The sequence below is a fragment of the Ranitomeya variabilis genome, chromosome 2, assembly GCF_051348905.1.
Source record: "Ranitomeya variabilis isolate aRanVar5 chromosome 2, aRanVar5.hap1, whole genome shotgun sequence".
In the NCBI taxonomy this organism is placed as follows: domain Eukaryota; kingdom Metazoa; phylum Chordata; class Amphibia; order Anura; family Dendrobatidae; genus Ranitomeya; species Ranitomeya variabilis.
The window spans coordinates 1,068,403,536-1,068,422,463 of record NC_135233.1 but is presented as its reverse complement, the minus strand read 5'-3'; the positions used below and the strand labels follow the sequence as shown (position 1 = coordinate 1,068,422,463).

Below are 18,928 nucleotides of genomic sequence, written 5' to 3'. Positions count from 1 at the left end.
CGCCCCCGGCCCCGTGTGCAAAAGTAATGGCGCCCCCGGCCCCGTGTGCAAAAGTAATGGCGCCCCCGGCCCCGTGTGCAAAAGTAATGGCGCCCCCGGCCCCGTGTGCAAAAGTAATGGCGCCCCCGGCCCCGTGTGCAAAAGTAAGCGCGCCCCCGGCCCCGTGTGCAAAAGTAATCGCGCCCCCGGCCCCGTGTGCAAAAGTAAGCGCGCCCCCGGCCCCGTGTGCAAAAGTAAGCGCGCCCCTGGCCCCGTGTGCAAAAGTAATGGCGCCCCCGGCCCCGTGTGCAAAAGTAATGGCGCCCCCGGCCCCGTGTGCAAAAGTAATGGCGCCCCCGGCCCCGTGTGCAAAAGTAATGGCGCCCCCGGCCCCGTGTGCAAAAGTAAGCGCGCCCCCGGCCCTGTGTGCAAAAGTAATCGCGCCCCCGGCCCTGTGTGCAAAAGTAAGCGCGCCCCCGGCCCCGTGTGCAAAAGTAAGCGCGCCCCCGGCCCCGTGTGCAAAAGTAATGGCGCCCCCGGCCCCGTGTGCAAAAGTAATGGCGCCCCCGGCCCCGTGTGCAAAAGTAATGGCGCCCCCGGCCCCGTGTGCAAAAGTAATGGCGCCCCCGGCCCCGTGTGCAAAAGTAATGGCGCCCCCGGTCCCGTGTGCAAAAGTAATGGCGCCCCCGGCCCCGTGTGCAAAAGTAATGGCGCCCCCGGCCCCGTGTGCAAAAGTAATGGCGCCCCCGGCCCCGTGTGCAAATGTAATGGCGCCCCCGGCCCCGTGTGCAAAAGTAATGGCGCCCCCGGCCCTGTGTGCAAAAGTAATGGCGCCCACGGCCCCGTGTGCAAAAGTAATGGCGCCCCCGGCCCCGTGTGCAAAAGTAATGGCGGCCCCGTGTGCAAAAGTAATGGCGCCCCCGGCCCCGTGTGCAAAAGTAATGGCGCCCCCGGCCCCTTGTGCAATAGTAATGGCGCCCCCGGCCCCGTGTGCAAAAGTAATGGCGCCCCCGGTCCCGTGTGCAAAAGTAATGGCGCCCCCGGCCCCGTGTGCAAAAGTAATGGCGCCCCCGGCCCCGTGTGCAAAAGTAATAGCGCCCCCGGCCCCGTGTGCAAAAGTAATGGCGCCCCCGGCCCCGTGTGCAAAGGTAATGGCGCCCCCGGCCCCGTGTGCAAAAGTAATGGCGCCCCCGGCCCCGTGTGCAAAAGTAATGGCGCCCTTGGCCCCGTGTGCAAAAGTAAGCGCGCCCCCGGCCCCGTGTGCAAAAGTAAGCGCGCCCCCGGCCCCGTGTGCAAAAGTAAGTGCGCCCCGGTCCCGGGTGTGCAAAAGTAAGTGCTCCCCTGGTGTGTGAAGTGCAGCTGTAAAGCTGGCAGCGCTGTTCAAGCACCATGTATTTCCTTCAGGAAATGCCCATCTAGTTATTATTATTATTCTTCTCCGCGTTTTCCGCAATTAATGCGGCCCGAACCGCTCGGCGCAGAGACCCCGTTCAGGCGGCGTTTCGAAGGCCTCGGTGGGGACAGGTGTGCTATGACTTTTATAGTCGATCCGATATGTAGATTTTATTTAAATCGCATTTAAAAAAAAAAATTTCCCATAGGAAATAATGGCGAACTTTCCATTACCCCCAGCTTGACCTTCCAAAGATGGCAGCTATGCAAATGTACGGTGTCCATTTTAGGACATGATCATTTATCACAGTCAAACATCAGAATAAAGTCAATATGACACCCTCTCGTCCCGTGTGTGAAAAGTAAGTGCTCCCCCGGCCCCGTGTGTGAAAAGTAAGTGCCCCCCGGCCCCGTGTGTCAAAAGTAAGTGCCCCCCGGCCCCGTGTGTGAAAAGTAAGTGCCCCCCCGGCCCCGTGTGTGAAAAGTAAGTGCCCCCCCGGCCCCGTGTGTGAAAAGTAAGTGCCCCCCGGCCCCGTGTGTGAAAAGTAAGTGCCCCCCCGGCCCCGTGTGTGAAAAGTAAGTGCCCCCCCGGCCCCGCCCACCGAATCGGAGGCCGAGGGTCCCCGGCCACCGAATCGGAGGCCGAGGGTCCCCGGCCACCGAATCGGAGGCCGAGGGTCCCCGGCCTCCAAATCGGAGGCCGAGGGTCCCCGGGCACCGAATCGGAGGCCGAGGGTCCCCGGCCACCGAATCGGAGGCCGAGGGTCCCCGGCCTCCAAATCGGAGGCCGAGGGTCCCCGGGCACCAAATCGGAGGCCGAGGGTCCCCGGCCTCCAAATCGGAGGCCGAGGGTCCCCGGCCTCCAAATCGGAGGCCGAGGGTCCCCGGCCACCAAATCGGAGGCCGAGGGTCCCCGGCCTCCAAATCGGAGGCCGAGGGTCCCCGGCCTCCAAATCGGAGGCCGAGGGTCCCCGGCCTACAAATCGGAGGCCGAGGGTCCCCGGCCTCCAAATCGGAGGCTGAGGGTCCCCGGCCTCCAAATCGGAGGCCGAGGGTCCCCGGCCTCCAAATCGGAGGCCGAGGGTCCCCGGCCTCCAAATCGGAGGCCGAGGGTCCCCGGCCACCAAATCGGAGGCCGAGGGTCCCCGGCCTCCAAATCGGAGGCCGAGGGTCCCCGGCCTCCAAATCGGAGGCCGAGGGTCCCCGGCCACCAAATCGGAGGCCGAGCGTCCCCGGCCTCCAAATCGGAGGCCGAGCGTCCCCGGCCTCCAAATCGGAGGCCGAGGGTCCCCGGCCTCCAAATCGGAGGCCGAGGGTCCCCGGCCACCAAATCGGAGGCCGAGGGTCCCCGGCCTCCAAATCGGAGGCCGAGGGTCCCCGGCCTCCAAATCGGAGGCCGAGGGTCCCCGGCCTCCAAATCGGAGGCCGAGGGTCCCCGGCCTCCAAATCGGAGGCCGAGGGTCCCCGGCCTCCAAATCGGAGGCCGAGGGTCCCCGGCCTCCAAATCGGAGGCCGAGGGTCCCCGGCCTCCAAATCGGAGGCCGAGGGTCCCCGGCCACCAAATCGGAGGCCGAGGGTCCCCGGCCTCCAAATCGGAGGCCGAGGGTCCCCGGCCTCCAAATCGGAGGCCGAGGGTCCCCGGCCTCCAAATCGGAGGCCGAGGGTCCCCGGCCTCCAAATCGGAGGCCGAGGGTCCCCGGCCTCCAAATCGGAGGCCGAGGGTCCCCGGCCTCCAAATCGGAGGCCGAGGGTCCCCGGCCTCCAAATCGGTGGCCGAGGGTCCCCGGCCACCAAATCGGAGGCCGAGGGTCCCCGGCCTCCGATTAAAGTGGCTACCGAGGATTCCTAAATGCCAAAATGGCTACCAAGGATTCCTGCATGCCAAAATGGCTACCAAGGGGCCAAAGTTGCTAACAAGGGGCCCCGCACATCAAAGTTTCTACCAAGGGGTCAAAGTTGCTAACAAGGGGCCCCGCACATCAAAGTGGCTACCAAGGGGCCAAATTGGATACCCAGGGGCAGGGCCCTGCATGCCAGACTTGCTCCTGAGGTTCATTGGCAGCTGGCAGCGCTGTTCAAGCACCATGTATTTCCTTCAGGAAATGCCCATCTAGTTATTATTCTTCTCCGCGTTTTCCGCAATTAATGCGGCCCGAACCGCTCGGCGCAGAGACCCCGTTCAGGCGGCGTTTCGAAGGCGTCGGTGGGGACAGGTGTGCTATGACTTTTATAGTCAATCCGATATGTAGATTTTATTTAAATCGCATTTTAAAAAAAAAATTTCCCATAGGAAATAATGGCGAACTTTCCATTACCCCCAACTTGACCTTCCAAAGATGGCAGCTATGCAAATGTACGGTGTCCATTTTAGGACATGATCATTTATCAAAGTCAAACATCAGAATAAAGTGACTATGACACCCTCTCGTCCCGTGTGTGAAAAGTAAGTGCACCCCCAGACCCGTGTGTGAAAAGTAAGTGCACCCCCGGTCCCCTGTGTGAAAAGTAAGTGCCCCCCCGGCCCCGTGTGTGAAAAGTAAGTGCCCCCCCGGCCCCGTGTGTGAAAAGTAAGTGCCCCCCGGCCCCGTGTGTGAAAAGTAAGTGCCCCCCCGGCCCCGTGTGTGAAAAGTAAGTGCCCCCCGGCCCCGTGTGTGAAAAGTAAGTGCCCCATGGCCCCGTGTGTGAAAAGTAAGTGCACCCCTGATCCCCTGTGTGAAAAGTAAGTGCCCCCCCGGTCCCTAAGTGCCCCCCGGCCCCGTGTGTGAAAAGTAAGTGCACCCCCGGTCCCGTGGGTGAAAAGTAAGTGCATCCCCGATCCCCTGTGTGAAAAGTAAGTGCCCCCCGGCCCTGTGCGTGAAAAGTAAGTGCACCCCCGGTCCCGTGGGTGAAAAGTAAGTGCACCCCCGGTCCCCTGTGTGAAAAGTAAGTGCCCCCCGGCCCCGTATGTGAAAAGTAAGTGCCCCCCCGGCCCCGTGTGTGAAAAGTAAGTGCCCCCCCGGCCCCGTGTGTGAAAAGTAAGTGCCCCCCGGCCCCGTGTGTGAAAAGTAAGTGCCCCCCGGCCCCGTGTGTGAAAAGTAAGTGCACCCCCGGTCCCGTGTGTGAAAAGTAAGTGCACCCCCGGTCCCCTGTGTGAAAAGTAAGTGCACCCCCGGTCCCCTGTGTGAAAAGTAAGTGCACCCCCGGTCCCCTGTGTGAAAAGTAAGTGCACCCCCGGTCCTCTGTGTGAAAAGTAAGTGCCCCCCGGCCCCGTGTGTGAAAAGTAAGTGCCCCCCCGGCCCCGTGTGTGAAAAGTAAGTGCCCCCCCGGCCCCGTGTGTGAAAAGTAAGTGCCCCCCGGCCCCGTGTGTGAAAAGTAAGTGCACCCCCGGTCCCGTGGGTGAAAAGTAAGTGCACCCCCGGTCCCCTGTGTGAAAAGTAAGTGCCCCCCCAACCCCGTGTGTGAAAAGTAAGTGCACCCCCGGTCCCCTGTGTGAAAAGTAAGTGCACCCCAGGTCCCCTGTGTGAAAAGTAAGTGCACCCCCGGTCCCCTGTGTGAAAAGTAAGTGCCCCCCCGGCCCCGTGTGTGAAAAGTAAGTGCACCCCCGGTCCCATGGGTGAAAAGTAAGTGCACCCCCGATCCCCTGTGTGAAAAGTAAGTGCCCCCCCGGTCCCCTGTGTGAAAAGTAAGTGCACCCCCGGTCCCCTGTGTGAAAAGTAAGTGCCCCCCGGCCCCGTGTGTGAAAAGTAAGTGTCCCCCGGCCCCGTGTGTGAAAAGTAAGTGCACCCCCGGTCCCGTGGGTGAAAAGTAAGTGCACCCCCGGTCCCCTGTGTGAAAAGTAAGTGCCCCCCCGGCCCCGTGTGTGAAAAGTAAGTGCACCCCCGGTCCCGTGGGTGAAAAGTAAGTGCACCCCCGATCCCCTGTGTGAAAAGTATGTGCCCCCCCGGTCCCCTGTGTGAAAAGTAAGTACACCCCCGGTCCCCTGTGTGAAAAGTAAGTGCCCCCCGGCCCCATGTGTGAAAAGTAAGTGCCCCCCGGCCCCGTGTGTGAAAAGTAAGTGCACCCCCGGTCCCGTGGGTGAAAAGTAAGTGCACCCCCGATCCCCTGTGTGAAAAGTAAGTGCCCCCCCGGTCCCCTGTGTGAAAAGTAAGTGCACCCCCGGTCCCCTGTGTGAAAAGTAAGTGCACCCCCGGTCCCATGTGTGAAAAGTAAGTGCACCGCCGGTCCCCTGTGTGAAAAGTAAGTGCCCCCCGGCCTCGTGTGTGAAAAGTAAGTGCACCCCCGGTCCCCTGTGTGAAAAGTAAGTGCACCCCTGGTTCCCTGTGTGAAAAGTAAGTGCCCCCCGGCCCCGTGTGTGAAAAGTAAGTGCCCCCCGGCCCCGTGTGTGAAAAGTAAGTGCCCCCCCGGCCCCGTGTGTGAAAAGTAAGTGCCCCCCGGCCCCGTGTGTGAAAAGTAAGTGCACCCCCGGTCCCGTGGGTGAAAAGTAAGTGCACCCCCGGTCCCCTGTGTGAAAAGTAAGTGCCCCCCCAACCCCGTGTGTGAAAAGTAAGTGCACCCCCGGTCCCCTGTGTGAAAAGTAAGTGCACCCCCGGTCCCCTGTGTGAAAAGTAAGTGCACCCCCGGTCCCCTGTGTGAAAAGTAAGTGCACCCCCGGTCCCCTGTGTGAAAAGTAAGTGCACCCCCGGTCCCCTGTGTGAAAAGTAAGTGCACCCCCGGTCCTATGTGTGAAAAGTAAGTGCACCCCCGGTCCCCTGTGTGAAAAGTAAGTGCCCCCCGGCCCCGTTTGTGAAAAGTAAGTGCACCCCCGATCCCGTGGGTGAAAAGTAAGTGCACCCCCGGCCCCGTGTGTGAAAAGTAAGTGCACCCCCGGCCCCGTGTGAAAAGTAAGTGCACCCCCGGTCCCCTGTGTGAAAAGTAAGTGCACCTTCGGTCCCCTGTGTGAAAAGTAAGTGCCCCCCGGCCCCGTGTGTGAAAAGTAAGTGCACCCCCGGTCCCCTGTGTGAAAAGTAAGTGCACCCCGGTCCCCTGTGTGAAAAGTAAGTGCCCCCCCGGCCCCGTGTGTGAAAAGTAAGTGCCCCCCGGCCCCGTGTGTGAAAAGTAAGTGCCCCCCCCCGGCCCCGTGTGTGAAAAGTAAGTGCACCCCCGATCCCCTGTGTGAAAAGTAAGTGCCCCCCCGGCCCCGTGTGTGAAAAGTAAGTGCCCCCCGGCCCCGTGTGTGAAAAGTAAGTGCACCCCCGGTCCCGTGGGTGAAAAGTAAGTGCACCCCCGATCCCCTGTGTGAAAATTAAGTGCCCCCCCGGCCCCGTGTGTGAAAAGTAAGTGCACCCCCGGTCCCGTGGGTGAAAAGTAAGTGCACCCCCGGTCCCCTGTGTGAAAAGTAAGTGCCCCCCGGCCCCGTATGTGAAAAGTAAGTGCCCCCCCGGCCCCGTGTGTGAAAAGTAAGTGCCCCCCCGGCCTCATGTGTGAAAAGTAAGTGCCCCCCCGGCCCCGTGTGTGAAAAGTAAGTGCCCCCCGGCCCCGTGTGTGAAAAGTAAGTGCACCCCCGGTCCCATGTGTGAAAAGTAAGTGCCCCCTGGCCCCGTGTGTGAAAAGTAAGTGCCCCCCGGTCCCATGTGTGAAAAGTAAGTGCCCCCCGGTCCCCTGTGTGAAAAGTAAGTGCCCCCCGGTCCCCTGTGTGAAAAGTAAGTGCCCCCCGGTCCCCTGTGTGAAAAGTAAGTGCATCCCCCGGTCCCCTGTGTGAAAAGTAAGTGCACCCCCGGCCCCGTGTGTGCAAAAGTAAGTGCACCCCCATCCTGTGTGTGATAAGTAATGGGGGGATGTCTGTATATAGGGGGATGTCTGTATATAAGAAGGATATCTGTATATAGGGGGGATGTCTGTATATAAGGAAGATGTCTGTATATAAGGGGGATGTCTGTATATAAAGTGATGTCTGTGTATAAGGGGGATGTCTGTATATAGGGGGATGTCTGTATATAAGGGGGGTGTCTGTTTATAGGGGGATGTCTGTATATAGGGGGATGTCTGTATATAAGGGGGATGTCTGTATATAGAGGGATGTCTGTATATAGTGGGGATGTCTGTATATAGGGGGATGTCTGTATATAAGGGGGATGTCTGTAAATAGGGGGATGTCTGTATATAGTGGGGATGTCTGTATATAGGGGGATGTCTGTATATAAGGGGGGTGTCTGTATATAGGGGGATGTCTGTATATAAGGGGGATGTCTGTATATAGGGGGATGTCTATAAATATGGGGGATGTCTGTATATGAGGGGGATGTCTGTATATAGGGGATGTCTGTAAATAAGGGGGATGTCTGTATATGAGGGGGATGTCTGTATATAAGGGAAATGTCTGTATATAGGGGGATGTCTGTATATAAGGGGGATGTCTGTATATAAGAGGGATGTCTGTATATAGAGGGATGTCTGTATATAGAGGGATGTCTGTATATAAGGGGGATGCCTGTATATAGGGGGATGTCTGTATATAGGGGGATGTCTATAAATATGGGGGATGTCTGTATATGAGGGGGATGTCTGTATATAGGGAATGTCTGTAAATAAGGGGGTGTCTGTATATAAGGGGGATGTCTGTATATAGGAGATGTCTGTATATAGGAGATGTCTGTATATAGGGGGATATATGTATATAAGGGGATGTCTGTATATAAGGGGATGTCTGTATATAAGGGAGATGTCTGTATATAAGGGGGATGTCTGTATATAGAGGGATGTCTGTATATAAGGGGGACGTCTGTATATAAGGGGGATGTCTGTATATAAGGGAGATGATTGTATATAAGGGGATGTCTATATATAAGGGAGATGTCTGTATATAGGGGGATGTCTGTATATAAGGGGGAGGTCTGTATATAGGGGGATGTCTGTATATAAGGGGGATGTCTATATATGAGGGAGATGACTGTATATAAGGGGATGTCTATATATAAGGGAGATGTCTGTATATAGGGGGATGTCTGTATATAAGGGGGATGTCTGTATATAAGGGGGATGTCTGAATATAAGGGGGATGTCTGAATATAAGGGGATATCTGTATATATGAGTGGTGTTTGTATATAGGGGGATGTGGCCAAAGTGGCTACCGAGAAGCTGTGTGCGCCAAAGTGGCTACCAAGGATTCCTGCATGCCAAAATGGCTACTCTGGGGCAGGACCCTGCATGCCAGAAATGCTCCTGAGGTTCATTGGTAGCTGGCAGCGCTGTTCAAGCACCATGTATTTCCTTCAGGAAATGCCCATCTAGTTCTTCTTCTTCTCCGCGTTTTCCGCAATTAATGCGGCCCGAACCGCTCGGCGCAGAGACCCCGTTCAGGCGGCGTTTCGAAGGCCTCGGTGGGGACAGGTGTGCTATGACTTTTATAGTCGATCCGATATGTAGATTTTATTTAAATCGCATTTAAAAAAAAAAATTTCCCATAGGAAATAATGGCGAACTTTCCATTACCCCCAGCTTGACCTTCCAAAGATGGCAGCTATGCAAATGTACGGTGTCCATTTTAGGACATGATCATTTATCACAGTCAAACATCAGAATAAAGTGAATATGACACCCTCTCGTCCCGTGTGTGAAAAGTAAGTGCCCCCCCGGCCCCGTGTGTCAAAAGTAAGTGCCCCCCCGGCCCCGTGTGTGAAAAGTAAGTGCCCCCCCGGCCCCGTGTGTGAAAAGTAAGTGCCCCCCCGGCCCCGTGTGTGAAAAGTAAGTGCCCCCCCGGCCCCGCCCACCAAATCGGAGGCCGAGGGTCCCCGGCCACCGAATCGGAGGCCGAGGGTCCCCGGCCACCGAATCGGAGGCCGAGGGTCCCCGGCCACCGAATCGGAGGCCGAGGGTCCCCGGCCACCGAATCGGAGGCCGAGGGTCCCCGGCCACCATATCGGAGGCCGAGGGTCCCCGGCCACCGAATCGGAGGCCGAGGGTCCCCGGCCTCCAAATCGGAGGCCGAGGGTCCCCGGCCACCGAATCGGAGGCCGAGGGTCCCCGGCCTCCAAATCGGAGGCCGAGGGTCCCCGGCCACCAAATCGGAGGCCGAGGGTCCCCGGCCTCCAAATCGGAGGCCGAGGGTCCCCGGCCTCCAAATCGGAGGCCGAGGGTCCCCGGCCTCCAAATCGGAGGCCGAGGGTCCCCGGCCTCCAAATCGGAGGCCGAGGGTCCCCGGCCTCCAAATCGGAGGCCGAGGGTCCCCGGCCTCCAAATCGGAGGCCGAGGGTCCCCGGCCTCCAAATCGGAGGCCGAGGGTCCCCGGCCTCCAAATCGGAGGCCGAGGGTCCCCGGCCACCAAATCGGAGGCCGAGGGTCCCCGGCCTCCAAATCGGAGGCCGAGGGTCCCCGGCCACCAAATCGGAGGCCGAGGGTCCCCGGCCTCCAAATCGGAGGCCGAGGGTCCCCGGCCTCCAAATCGGAGGCCGAGGGTCCCCGGCCTCCAAATCGGAGGCCGAGGGTCCCCGGCCTCCAAATCGGAGGCCGAGGGTCCCCGGCCTCCAAATCGGAGGCCGAGGGTCCCCGGCCTCCAAATCGGAGGCCGAGGGTCCCCGGCCACCAAATCGGAGGCCGAGGGTCCCCGGCCTCCAAATCGGAGGCCGAGGGTCCCCGGCCTCCAAATCGGAGGCCGAGGGTCCCCGGCCACCAAATCGGAGGCCGAGGGTCCCCGGCCTCCAAATCGGAGGCCGAGGGTCCCCGGCCTCCAAATCGGAGGCCGAGGGTCCCCGGCCTCCAAATCGGAGGCCGAGGGTCCCCGGCCTCCAAATCGGAGGCCGAGGGTCCCCGGCCTCCAAATCGGAGGCCGAGGGTCCCCGGCCACCAAATCGGAGGCCGAGGGTCCCCGGCCTCCAAATCGGAGGCCGAGGGTCCCCGGCCTCCAAATCGGAGGCCGAGGGTCCCCGGCCTCCAAATCGGAGGCCGAGGGTCCCCGGCCTCCAAATCGGAGGCCGAGGGTCCCCGGCCTCCAAATCGGAGGCCGAGGGTCCCCGGCCTCCAAATCGGAGGCCGAGGGTCCCCGGCCTCCAAATCGGAGGCCGAGGGTCCCCGGCCTCCAAATCGGTGGCCGAGGGTCCCCGGCCACCAAATCGGAGGCCGAGGGTCCCCGGCCTCCGATTAAAGTGGCTACCGAGGATTCCTAAATGCCAAAATGGCTACCAAGGATTCCTGCATGCCAAAATGGCTACCAAGGGGCCAAAGTTGCTAACAAGGGGCCCCGCACATCAAAGTTTCTACCAAGGGGTCAAAGTTGCTAACAAGGGGCCCCGCACATCAAAGTGGCTACCAAGGGGCCAAATTGGATACCCAGGGGCAGGGCCCTGCATGCCAGACTTGCTCCTGAGGTTCATTGGCAGCTGGCAGCGCTGTTCAAGCACCATGTATTTCCTTCAGGAAATGCCCATCTAGTTATTATTCTTCTCCGCGTTTTCCGCAATTAATGCGGCCCGAACCGCTCGGCGCAGAGACCCCGTTCAGGCGGCGTTTCGAAGGCGTCGGTGGGGACAGGTGTGCTATGACTTTTATAGTCAATCCGATATGTAGATTTTATTTAAATCGCATTTTAAAAAAAAAATTTCCCATAGGAAATAATGGCGAACTTTCCATTACCCCCAACTTGACCTTCCAAAGATGGCAGCTATGCAAATGTACGGTGTCCATTTTAGGACATGATCATTTATCAAAGTCAAACATCAGAATAAAGTGACTATGACACCCTCTCGTCCCGTGTGTGAAAAGTAAGTGCACCCCCAGACCCGTGTGTGAAAAGTAAGTGCACCCCCGGTCCCCTGTGTGAAAAGTAAGTGCCCCCCCGGCCCCGTGTGTGAAAAGTAAGTGCCCCCCCGGCCCCGTGTGTGAAAAGTAAGTGCCCCCCGGCCCCGTGTGTGAAAAGTAAGTGCCCCCCCGGCCCCGTGTGTGAAAAGTAAGTGCCCCCCGGCCCCGTGTGTGAAAAGTAAGTGCCCCATGGCCCCGTGTGTGAAAAGTAAGTGCACCCCTGATCCCCTGTGTGAAAAGTAAGTGCCCCCCCGGTCCCTAAGTGCCCCCCGGCCCCGTGTGTGAAAAGTAAGTGCACCCCCGGTCCCGTGGGTGAAAAGTAAGTGCATCCCCGATCCCCTGTGTGAAAAGTAAGTGCCCCCCGGCCCTGTGCGTGAAAAGTAAGTGCACCCCCGGTCCCGTGGGTGAAAAGTAAGTGCACCCCCGGTCCCCTGTGTGAAAAGTAAGTGCCCCCCGGCCCCGTATGTGAAAAGTAAGTGCCCCCCCGGCCCCGTGTGTGAAAAGTAAGTGCCCCCCCGGCCCCGTGTGTGAAAAGTAAGTGCACCCCCGGTCCCATGGGTGAAAAGTAAGTGCACCCCCGATCCCCTGTGTGAAAAGTAAGTGCCCCCCCGGTCCCCTGTGTGAAAAGTAAGTGCACCCCCGGTCCCCTGTGTGAAAAGTAAGTGCCCCCCGGCCCCGTGTGTGAAAAGTAAGTGTCCCCCGGCCCCGTGTGTGAAAAGTAAGTGCACCCCCGGTCCCGTGGGTGAAAAGTAAGTGCACCCCCGGTCCCCTGTGTGAAAAGTAAGTGCCCCCCCGGCCCCGTGTGTGAAAAGTAAGTGCACCCCCGGTCCCGTGGGTGAAAAGTAAGTGCACCCCCGATCCCCTGTGTGAAAAGTATGTGCCCCCCCGGTCCCCTGTGTGAAAAGTAAGTACACCCCCGGTCCCCTGTGTGAAAAGTAAGTGCCCCCCGGCCCCATGTGTGAAAAGTAAGTGCCCCCCGGCCCCGTGTGTGAAAAGTAAGTGCACCCCCGGTCCCGTGGGTGAAAAGTAAGTGCACCCCCGATCCCCTGTGTGAAAAGTAAGTGCCCCCCGGTCCCCTGTGTGAAAAGTAAGTGCACCCCCGGTCCCCTGTGTGAAAAGTAAGTGCACCCCCGGTCCCATGTGTGAAAAGTAAGTGCACCGCCGGTCCCCTGTGTGAAAAGTAAGTGCCCCCCGGCCCCGTGTGTGAAAAGTAAGTGCACCCCCGGTCCCCTGTGTGAAAAGTAAGTGCACCCCTGGTTCCCTGTGTGAAAAGTAAGTGCCCCCCGGCCCCGTGTGTGAAAAGTAAGTGCCCCCCGGCCCCGTGTGTGAAAAGTAAGTGCCCCCCCGGCCCCGTGTGTGAAAAGTAAGTGCCCCCCGGCCCCGTGTGTGAAAAGTAAGTGCACCCCCGGTCCCGTGGGTGAAAAGTAAGTGCACCCCCGGTCCCCTGTGTGAAAAGTAAGTGCCCCCCCAACCCCGTGTGTGAAAAGTAAGTGCACCCCCGGTCCCCTGTGTGAAAAGTAAGTGCACCCCCGGTCCCCTGTGTGAAAAGTAAGTGCACCCCCGGTCCCCTGTGTGAAAAGTAAGTGCACCCCCGGTCCCCTGTGTGAAAAGTAAGTGCACCCCCGGTCCCCTGTGTGAAAAGTAAGTGCACCCCCGGTCCTATGTGTGAAAAGTAAGTGCACCCCCGGTCCCCTGTGTGAAAAGTAAGTGCCCCCCGGCCCCGTTTGTGAAAAGTAAGTGCACCCCCGATCCCGTGGGTGAAAAGTAAGTGCACCCCCGGCCCCGTGTGTGAAAAGTAAGTGCACCCCCGGCCCCGTGTGAAAAGTAAGTGCACCCCCGGTCCCCTGTGTGAAAAGTAAGTGCACCTTCGGTCCCCTGTGTGAAAAGTAAGTGCCCCCCGGCCCCGTGTGTGAAAAGTAAGTGCACCCCCGGTCCCCTGTGTGAAAAGTAAGTGCACCCCGGTCCCCTGTGTGAAAAGTAAGTGCCCCCCCGGCCCCGTGTGTGAAAAGTAAGTGCCCCCCGGCCCCGTGTGTGAAAAGTAAGTGCCCCCCCCCCGGCCCCGTGTGTGAAAAGTAAGTGCACCCCCGATCCCCTGTGTGAAAAGTAAGTGCCCCCCCGGCCCCGTGTGTGAAAAGTAAGTGCCCCCCGGCCCCGTGTGTGAAAAGTAAGTGCACCCCCGGTCCCGTGGGTGAAAAGTAAGTGCACCCCCGATCCCCTGTGTGAAAATTAAGTGCCCCCCCGGCCCCGTGTGTGAAAAGTAAGTGCACCCCCGGTCCCGTGGGTGAAAAGTAAGTGCACCCCCGGTCCCCTGTGTGAAAAGTAAGTGCCCCCCGGCCCCGTATGTGAAAAGTAAGTGCCCCCCCGGCCCCGTGTGTGAAAAGTAAGTGCCCCCCCGGCCTCATGTGTGAAAAGTAAGTGCCCCCCCGGCCCCGTGTGTGAAAAGTAAGTGCCCCCCGGCCCCGTGTGTGAAAAGTAAGTGCACCCCCGGTCCCATGTGTGAAAAGTAAGTGCCCCCTGGCCCCGTGTGTGAAAAGTAAGTGCCCCCCGGTCCCATGTGTGAAAAGTAAGTGCCCCCCGGTCCCCTGTGTGAAAAGTAAGTGCCCCCCGGTCCCCTGTGTGAAAAGTAAGTGCCCCCCGGTCCCCTGTGTGAAAAGTAAGTGCATCCCCCGGTCCCCTGTGTGAAAAGTAAGTGCACCCCCGGCCCCGTGTGTGCAAAAGTAAGTGCACCCCCATCCTGTGTGTGATAAGTAATGGGGGGATGTCTGTATATAGGGGGATGTCTGTATATAAGAAGGATATCTGTATATAGGGGGGATGTCTGTATATAAGGAAGATGTCTGTATATAAGGGGGATGTCTGTATATAAAGTGATGTCTGTGTATAAGGGGGATGTCTGTATATAGGGGGATGTCTGTATATAAGGGGGGTGTCTGTTTATAGGGGGATGTCTGTATATAGGGGGATGTCTGTATATAAGGGGGATGTCTGTATATAGAGGGATGTCTGTATATAGTGGGGATGTCTGTATATAGGGGGATGTCTGTATATAAGGGGGATGTCTGTAAATAGGGGGATGTCTGTATATAGTGGGGATGTCTGTATATAGGGGGATGTCTGTATATAAGGGGGGTGTCTGTATATAGGGGGATGTCTGTATATAAGGGGGATGTCTGTATATAGGGGGATGTCTATAAATATGGGGGATGTCTGTATATGAGGGGGATGTCTGTATATAGGGGATGTCTGTAAATAAGGGGGATGTCTGTATATGAGGGGGATGTCTGTATATAAGGGAAATGTCTGTATATAGGGGGATGTCTGTATATAAGGGGGATGTCTGTATATAAGAGGGATGTCTGTATATAGAGGGATGTCTGTATATAGAGGGATGTCTGTATATAAGGGGGATGCCTGTATATAGGGGGATGTCTGTATATAGGGGGATGTCTATAAATATGGGGGATGTCTGTATATGAGGGGGATGTCTGTATATAGGGAATGTCTGTAAATAAGGGGGTGTCTGTATATAAGGGGGATGTCTGTATATAGGAGATGTCTGTATATAGGAGATGTCTGTATATAGGGGGATATATGTATATAAGGGGATGTCTGTATATAAGGGGATGTCTGTATATAAGGGAGATGTCTGTATATAAGGGGGATGTCTGTATATAGAGGGATGTCTGTATATAAGGGGGACGTCTGTATATAAGGGGGATGTCTGTATATAAGGGAGATGATTGTATATAAGGGGATGTCTATATATAAGGGAGATGTCTGTATATAGGGGGATGTCTGTATATAAGGGGGAGGTCTGTATATAGGGGGATGTCTGTATATAAGGGGGATGTCTATATATGAGGGAGATGACTGTATATAAGGGGATGTCTATATATAAGGGAGATGTCTGTATATAGGGGGATGTCTGTATATAAGGGGGATGTCTGAATATAAGGGGGATGTCTGAATATAAGGGGATATCTGTATATATGAGTGGTGTTTGTATATAGGGGGATGTGGCCAAAGTGGCTACCGAGAAGCTGTGTGCGCCAAAGTGGCTACCAAGGATTCCTGCATGCCAAAATGGCTACTCTGGGGCAGGACCCTGCATGCCAGAAATGCTCCTGAGGTTCATTGGTAGCTGGCAGCGCTGTTCAAGCACCATGTATTTCCTTCAGGAAATGCCCATCTAGTTCTTCTTCTTCTCCGCGTTTTCCGCAATTAATGCGGCCCGAACCGCTCGGCGCAGAGACCCCGTTCAGGCGGCGTTTCGAAGGCCTCGGTGGGGACAGGTGTGCTATGACTTTTATAGTCGATCCGATATGTAGATTTTATTTAAATCGCATTTAAAAAAAAAAATTTCCCATAGGAAATAATGGCGAACTTTCCATTACCCCCAGCTTGACCTTCCAAAGATGGCAGCTATGCAAATGTACGGTGTCCATTTTAGGACATGATCATTTATCACAGTCAAACATCAGAATAAAGTGAATATGACACCCTCTCGTCCCGTGTGTGAAAAGTAAGTGCCCCCCCGGCCCCGTGTGTCAAAAGTAAGTGCCCCCCCGGCCCCGTGTGTGAAAAGTAAGTGCCCCCCCGGCCCCGTGTGTGAAAAGTAAGTGCCCCCCCGGCCCCGTGTGTGAAAAGTAAGTGCCCCCCCGGCCCCGCCCACCAAATCGGAGGCCGAGGGTCCCCGGCCACCGAATCGGAGGCCGAGGGTCCCCGGCCACCGAATCGGAGGCCGAGGGTCCCCGGCCTCCAAATCGGAGGCCGAGGGTCCCCGGCCACCAAATCGGAGGCCGAGGGTCCCCGGCCTCCAAATCGGAGGCCGAGGGTCCCCGGCCACCAAATCGGAGGCCGAGGGTCCCCGGCCACCAAATCGGAGGCCGAGGGTCCCCGGCCTCCAAATCGGAGGCCGAGGGTCCCCGGCCTCCAAATCGGAGGCCGAGGGTCCCCGGCCTCCAAATCGGAGGCCGAGGGTCCCCGGCCTCCAAATCGGAGGCCGAGGGTCCCCGGCCTCCAAATCGGAGGCCGAGGGTCCCCGGCCACCAAATCGGAGGCCGAGGGTCCCCGGCCTCCAAATCGGAGGCCGAGGGTCCCCGGCCTCCAAATCGGAGGCCGAGGGTCCCCGGCCACCAAATCGGAGGCCGAGGGTCCCCGGCCTCCAAATCGGAGGCCGAGGGTCCCCGGCCTCCAAATCGTAGGCCGAGGGTCCCCGGCCTCCAAATCGGAGGCCGAGGGTCCCCGGCCTCCGATTAAAGTGGCTACCGAGGATTCCTAAATGCCAAAATGGCTACCAAGGATTCCTGCATGCCAAAATGGCTACCAAGGGGCCAACGTTGCTAACAAGGGGCCCCGCACATCAAAGTTTCTACCAAGGGGCCAAAGTTGCTAACAAGGGGCCCCGCACATCAAAGTGGCTACCAAGGGGCCAAATTGGATACCCAGGGGCAGGGCCCTGCATGCCAGACTTGCTCCTGAGGTTCATTGGCAGCTGGCAGTGCTGTTCAAGCACCATGTATTTCCTTCAGGAAATGCCCATCTAGTTAGTATTATAGTTCCACTGTGTGAGACAGAAAGAGAGAAAGCGGCAATATTTTACAGGTCATAAGTTTGGGTCTCCATTTTTTTTAAAGGGGTTTGGGTTGTGGTTCAAGTTCTGGTACTCAAAATGAACTTTGGAATAAAGATTGGGTCAGATGCCAGAACCCGAACTTCCACCGGTCTGCTCAGCCCTAATCGTATTGAAACAAAAACATAGGACAGTGACACATCGGTGGAATCAGGGTCTCTGCCCCTACATCACGCTACTTCCAGATTTCATAGCAAAAACCTGCTGACAGATTCCCATGAAGCTTCTTAGACCTGATTTCCTTTTTTTTTTAACAAGAGCTATTACAGATATGACACACCCAATATAATCAATTCCATTTGTTCCTCCTTTATTGATTTATAAAGATCAGTTTTCTGCCCGGTACCAGTTTCCATTTCCACCATTCATGACTCCATCATTGTAGTAACCTTCTTTCGGATTACAGCTGATTTATATATTGACCGATTTATCATTTCAGATAAAGCATACAAGTTGTTACCGGTGGCGATGGCGAGCTTCGTCAGGCTCATGCTTAATGTAGAATTGAAGTAGACTGTGAGCGGTACTGTCGATGGGCTCATAAAAGAAGCTTCGGCCGCGGCGCTGGCGTATCCTTCCAGGGTGAGGTCCGTGTAATACACATACTGATATACAGTCTGCGCAGCTGCAATAAACATAAATGGGATAATACATGCTCAGTAATAGGTTAATCCCTTTATTCCCTTCTTCATAGACGCCTACTGTCGCATGCTACTTCTAAAAACAAGCAGTTTTACAATTTACCGTGTCTTAAAATTTGCAGCTGTTCTTGAGATATTAACACTTTTTTTTCCTTCTGTTTACATCTTATTGCCTTAGAAACCGACCACCGCTGCTATCTAGCGCGTAAACAAAACACTGCGATGAAGTTGGCCCAGATTAGGAGGTAACAGTGCGCTTCAGCTTCAAAACATGTGCTTACAAGCTCATTAGAAAAGAGCTTGTAAGCGCTGTGCGTATTTTAGCATCTGTGGTCGCTCTAGAAGACAATAGCTGTAAAAAAAGTGCTAATATCTCAAGAACGGTTGAAAATTTTAACAAGTGGTATTTTTACCAGCGCTATCCGACAATGTCCATTTATGAAGACACAATTAACCCTTTAAGGCCATGTTCACACGTTGCATTTTTGCTGCATTTTTTTTCTGTCCGGAGGCAGTAAAGAAGCTGCTTACAAAAAGCAGGTTTTGCTGCATTTTTTTGCTGAGTTTCGGCTGCATTTTTATTGCTGCATTTTTGTTGTCATTTGTGCATGTTGATAAAGTTTAGTGGCCCATAAAAGTCTGAATTAACTTCCTTTTTGTTTGTTTGTTTTTTTTGCACCAAAAATGTGCCAAAAGCTGATACCTGCGTTTTTTTTTTTTTGCTGGGTTTTTGCACTTACCCACTGTTTCTTATGGATGAAAAAAACGCAGAAAAAATGTTGAAATAAGTTACATGCTGCAGTTTGCAAAAACGCAGCATTTTTCCAAATCAGTCAGGAAAATAAAACCAATGTTTGTGCTTAAGATTTCTAAAGTCTCTTAGACTTTGCTTTGCTTTTAGTGTGAGGTTTGTGTGAAGTTCAGTGTTCAGTGGGCTGGAAGCAGGGTGAGTACATATCGTTCTAACAGCATGAGGTCGTATCAGGCTTCCTGCAGAAATTCCTGCAACATTCGGGGCCTATGGCCCGAACTAGGCACTGAGGAGTGTGCCTTAATTACTTCCATACAGAGGAAGCTGGACGGGGAAAAACGTGAAGGAAATGTAAGTGATCTCGTGAGTGCTATGGTGGCAGATGGGAAATCCCTGGGACTGACCAGATGGTGGTGGGTTCCCTTTAAAAGGTTTCCCTGCCTTCAACACTCTTTTTCTATATGTCCTATTAGGGGAAGGTGAGATCTCATGATTGAATCCACCTCTATTAGAGTAGTGAGCTGCTGCAGAGAACACAATACCCCCAAAAAATAGCTGCATGTCAGACATCTGGCTCATAGAAAGAGTCACGATCAGAAGACCCTCCACCCCATGCAAGGCCGGCATAAGCCCTAATAAGATATGTATACCTTTTAAAGGGAATCTGTCCAAGTTTTTGTTACCACAGTTGAGAGCATAGAGAATTTGCTAGAGCCATAGATAATAGTACAGACCATAGTCCATATGGGGAACTCCCAATGCAACTGAGACAATAATATAGAAAA

General features: G+C 55.9%; 1 protein-coding gene across 1 annotated transcript in view; it reads right to left on the bottom strand.

Moving 5' to 3' along the window:
- LOC143810203 (adhesion G-protein coupled receptor F3-like) overlaps nucleotides 1-17,356 on the bottom strand; it is a 157,936-nt gene extending 140,580 nt beyond the window's left edge. The window contains exon 1 of the mRNA XM_077293074.1: nucleotides 17,212-17,356. Coding sequence (XP_077149189.1) covers nucleotides 17,212-17,293 — 82 coding nt within the window. The 5' untranslated portion in view covers nucleotides 17,294-17,356. The remainder of the gene's footprint in view (nucleotides 1-17,211) is intronic.
- Nucleotides 17,357-18,928: the final 1,572 nt, after the last annotated feature.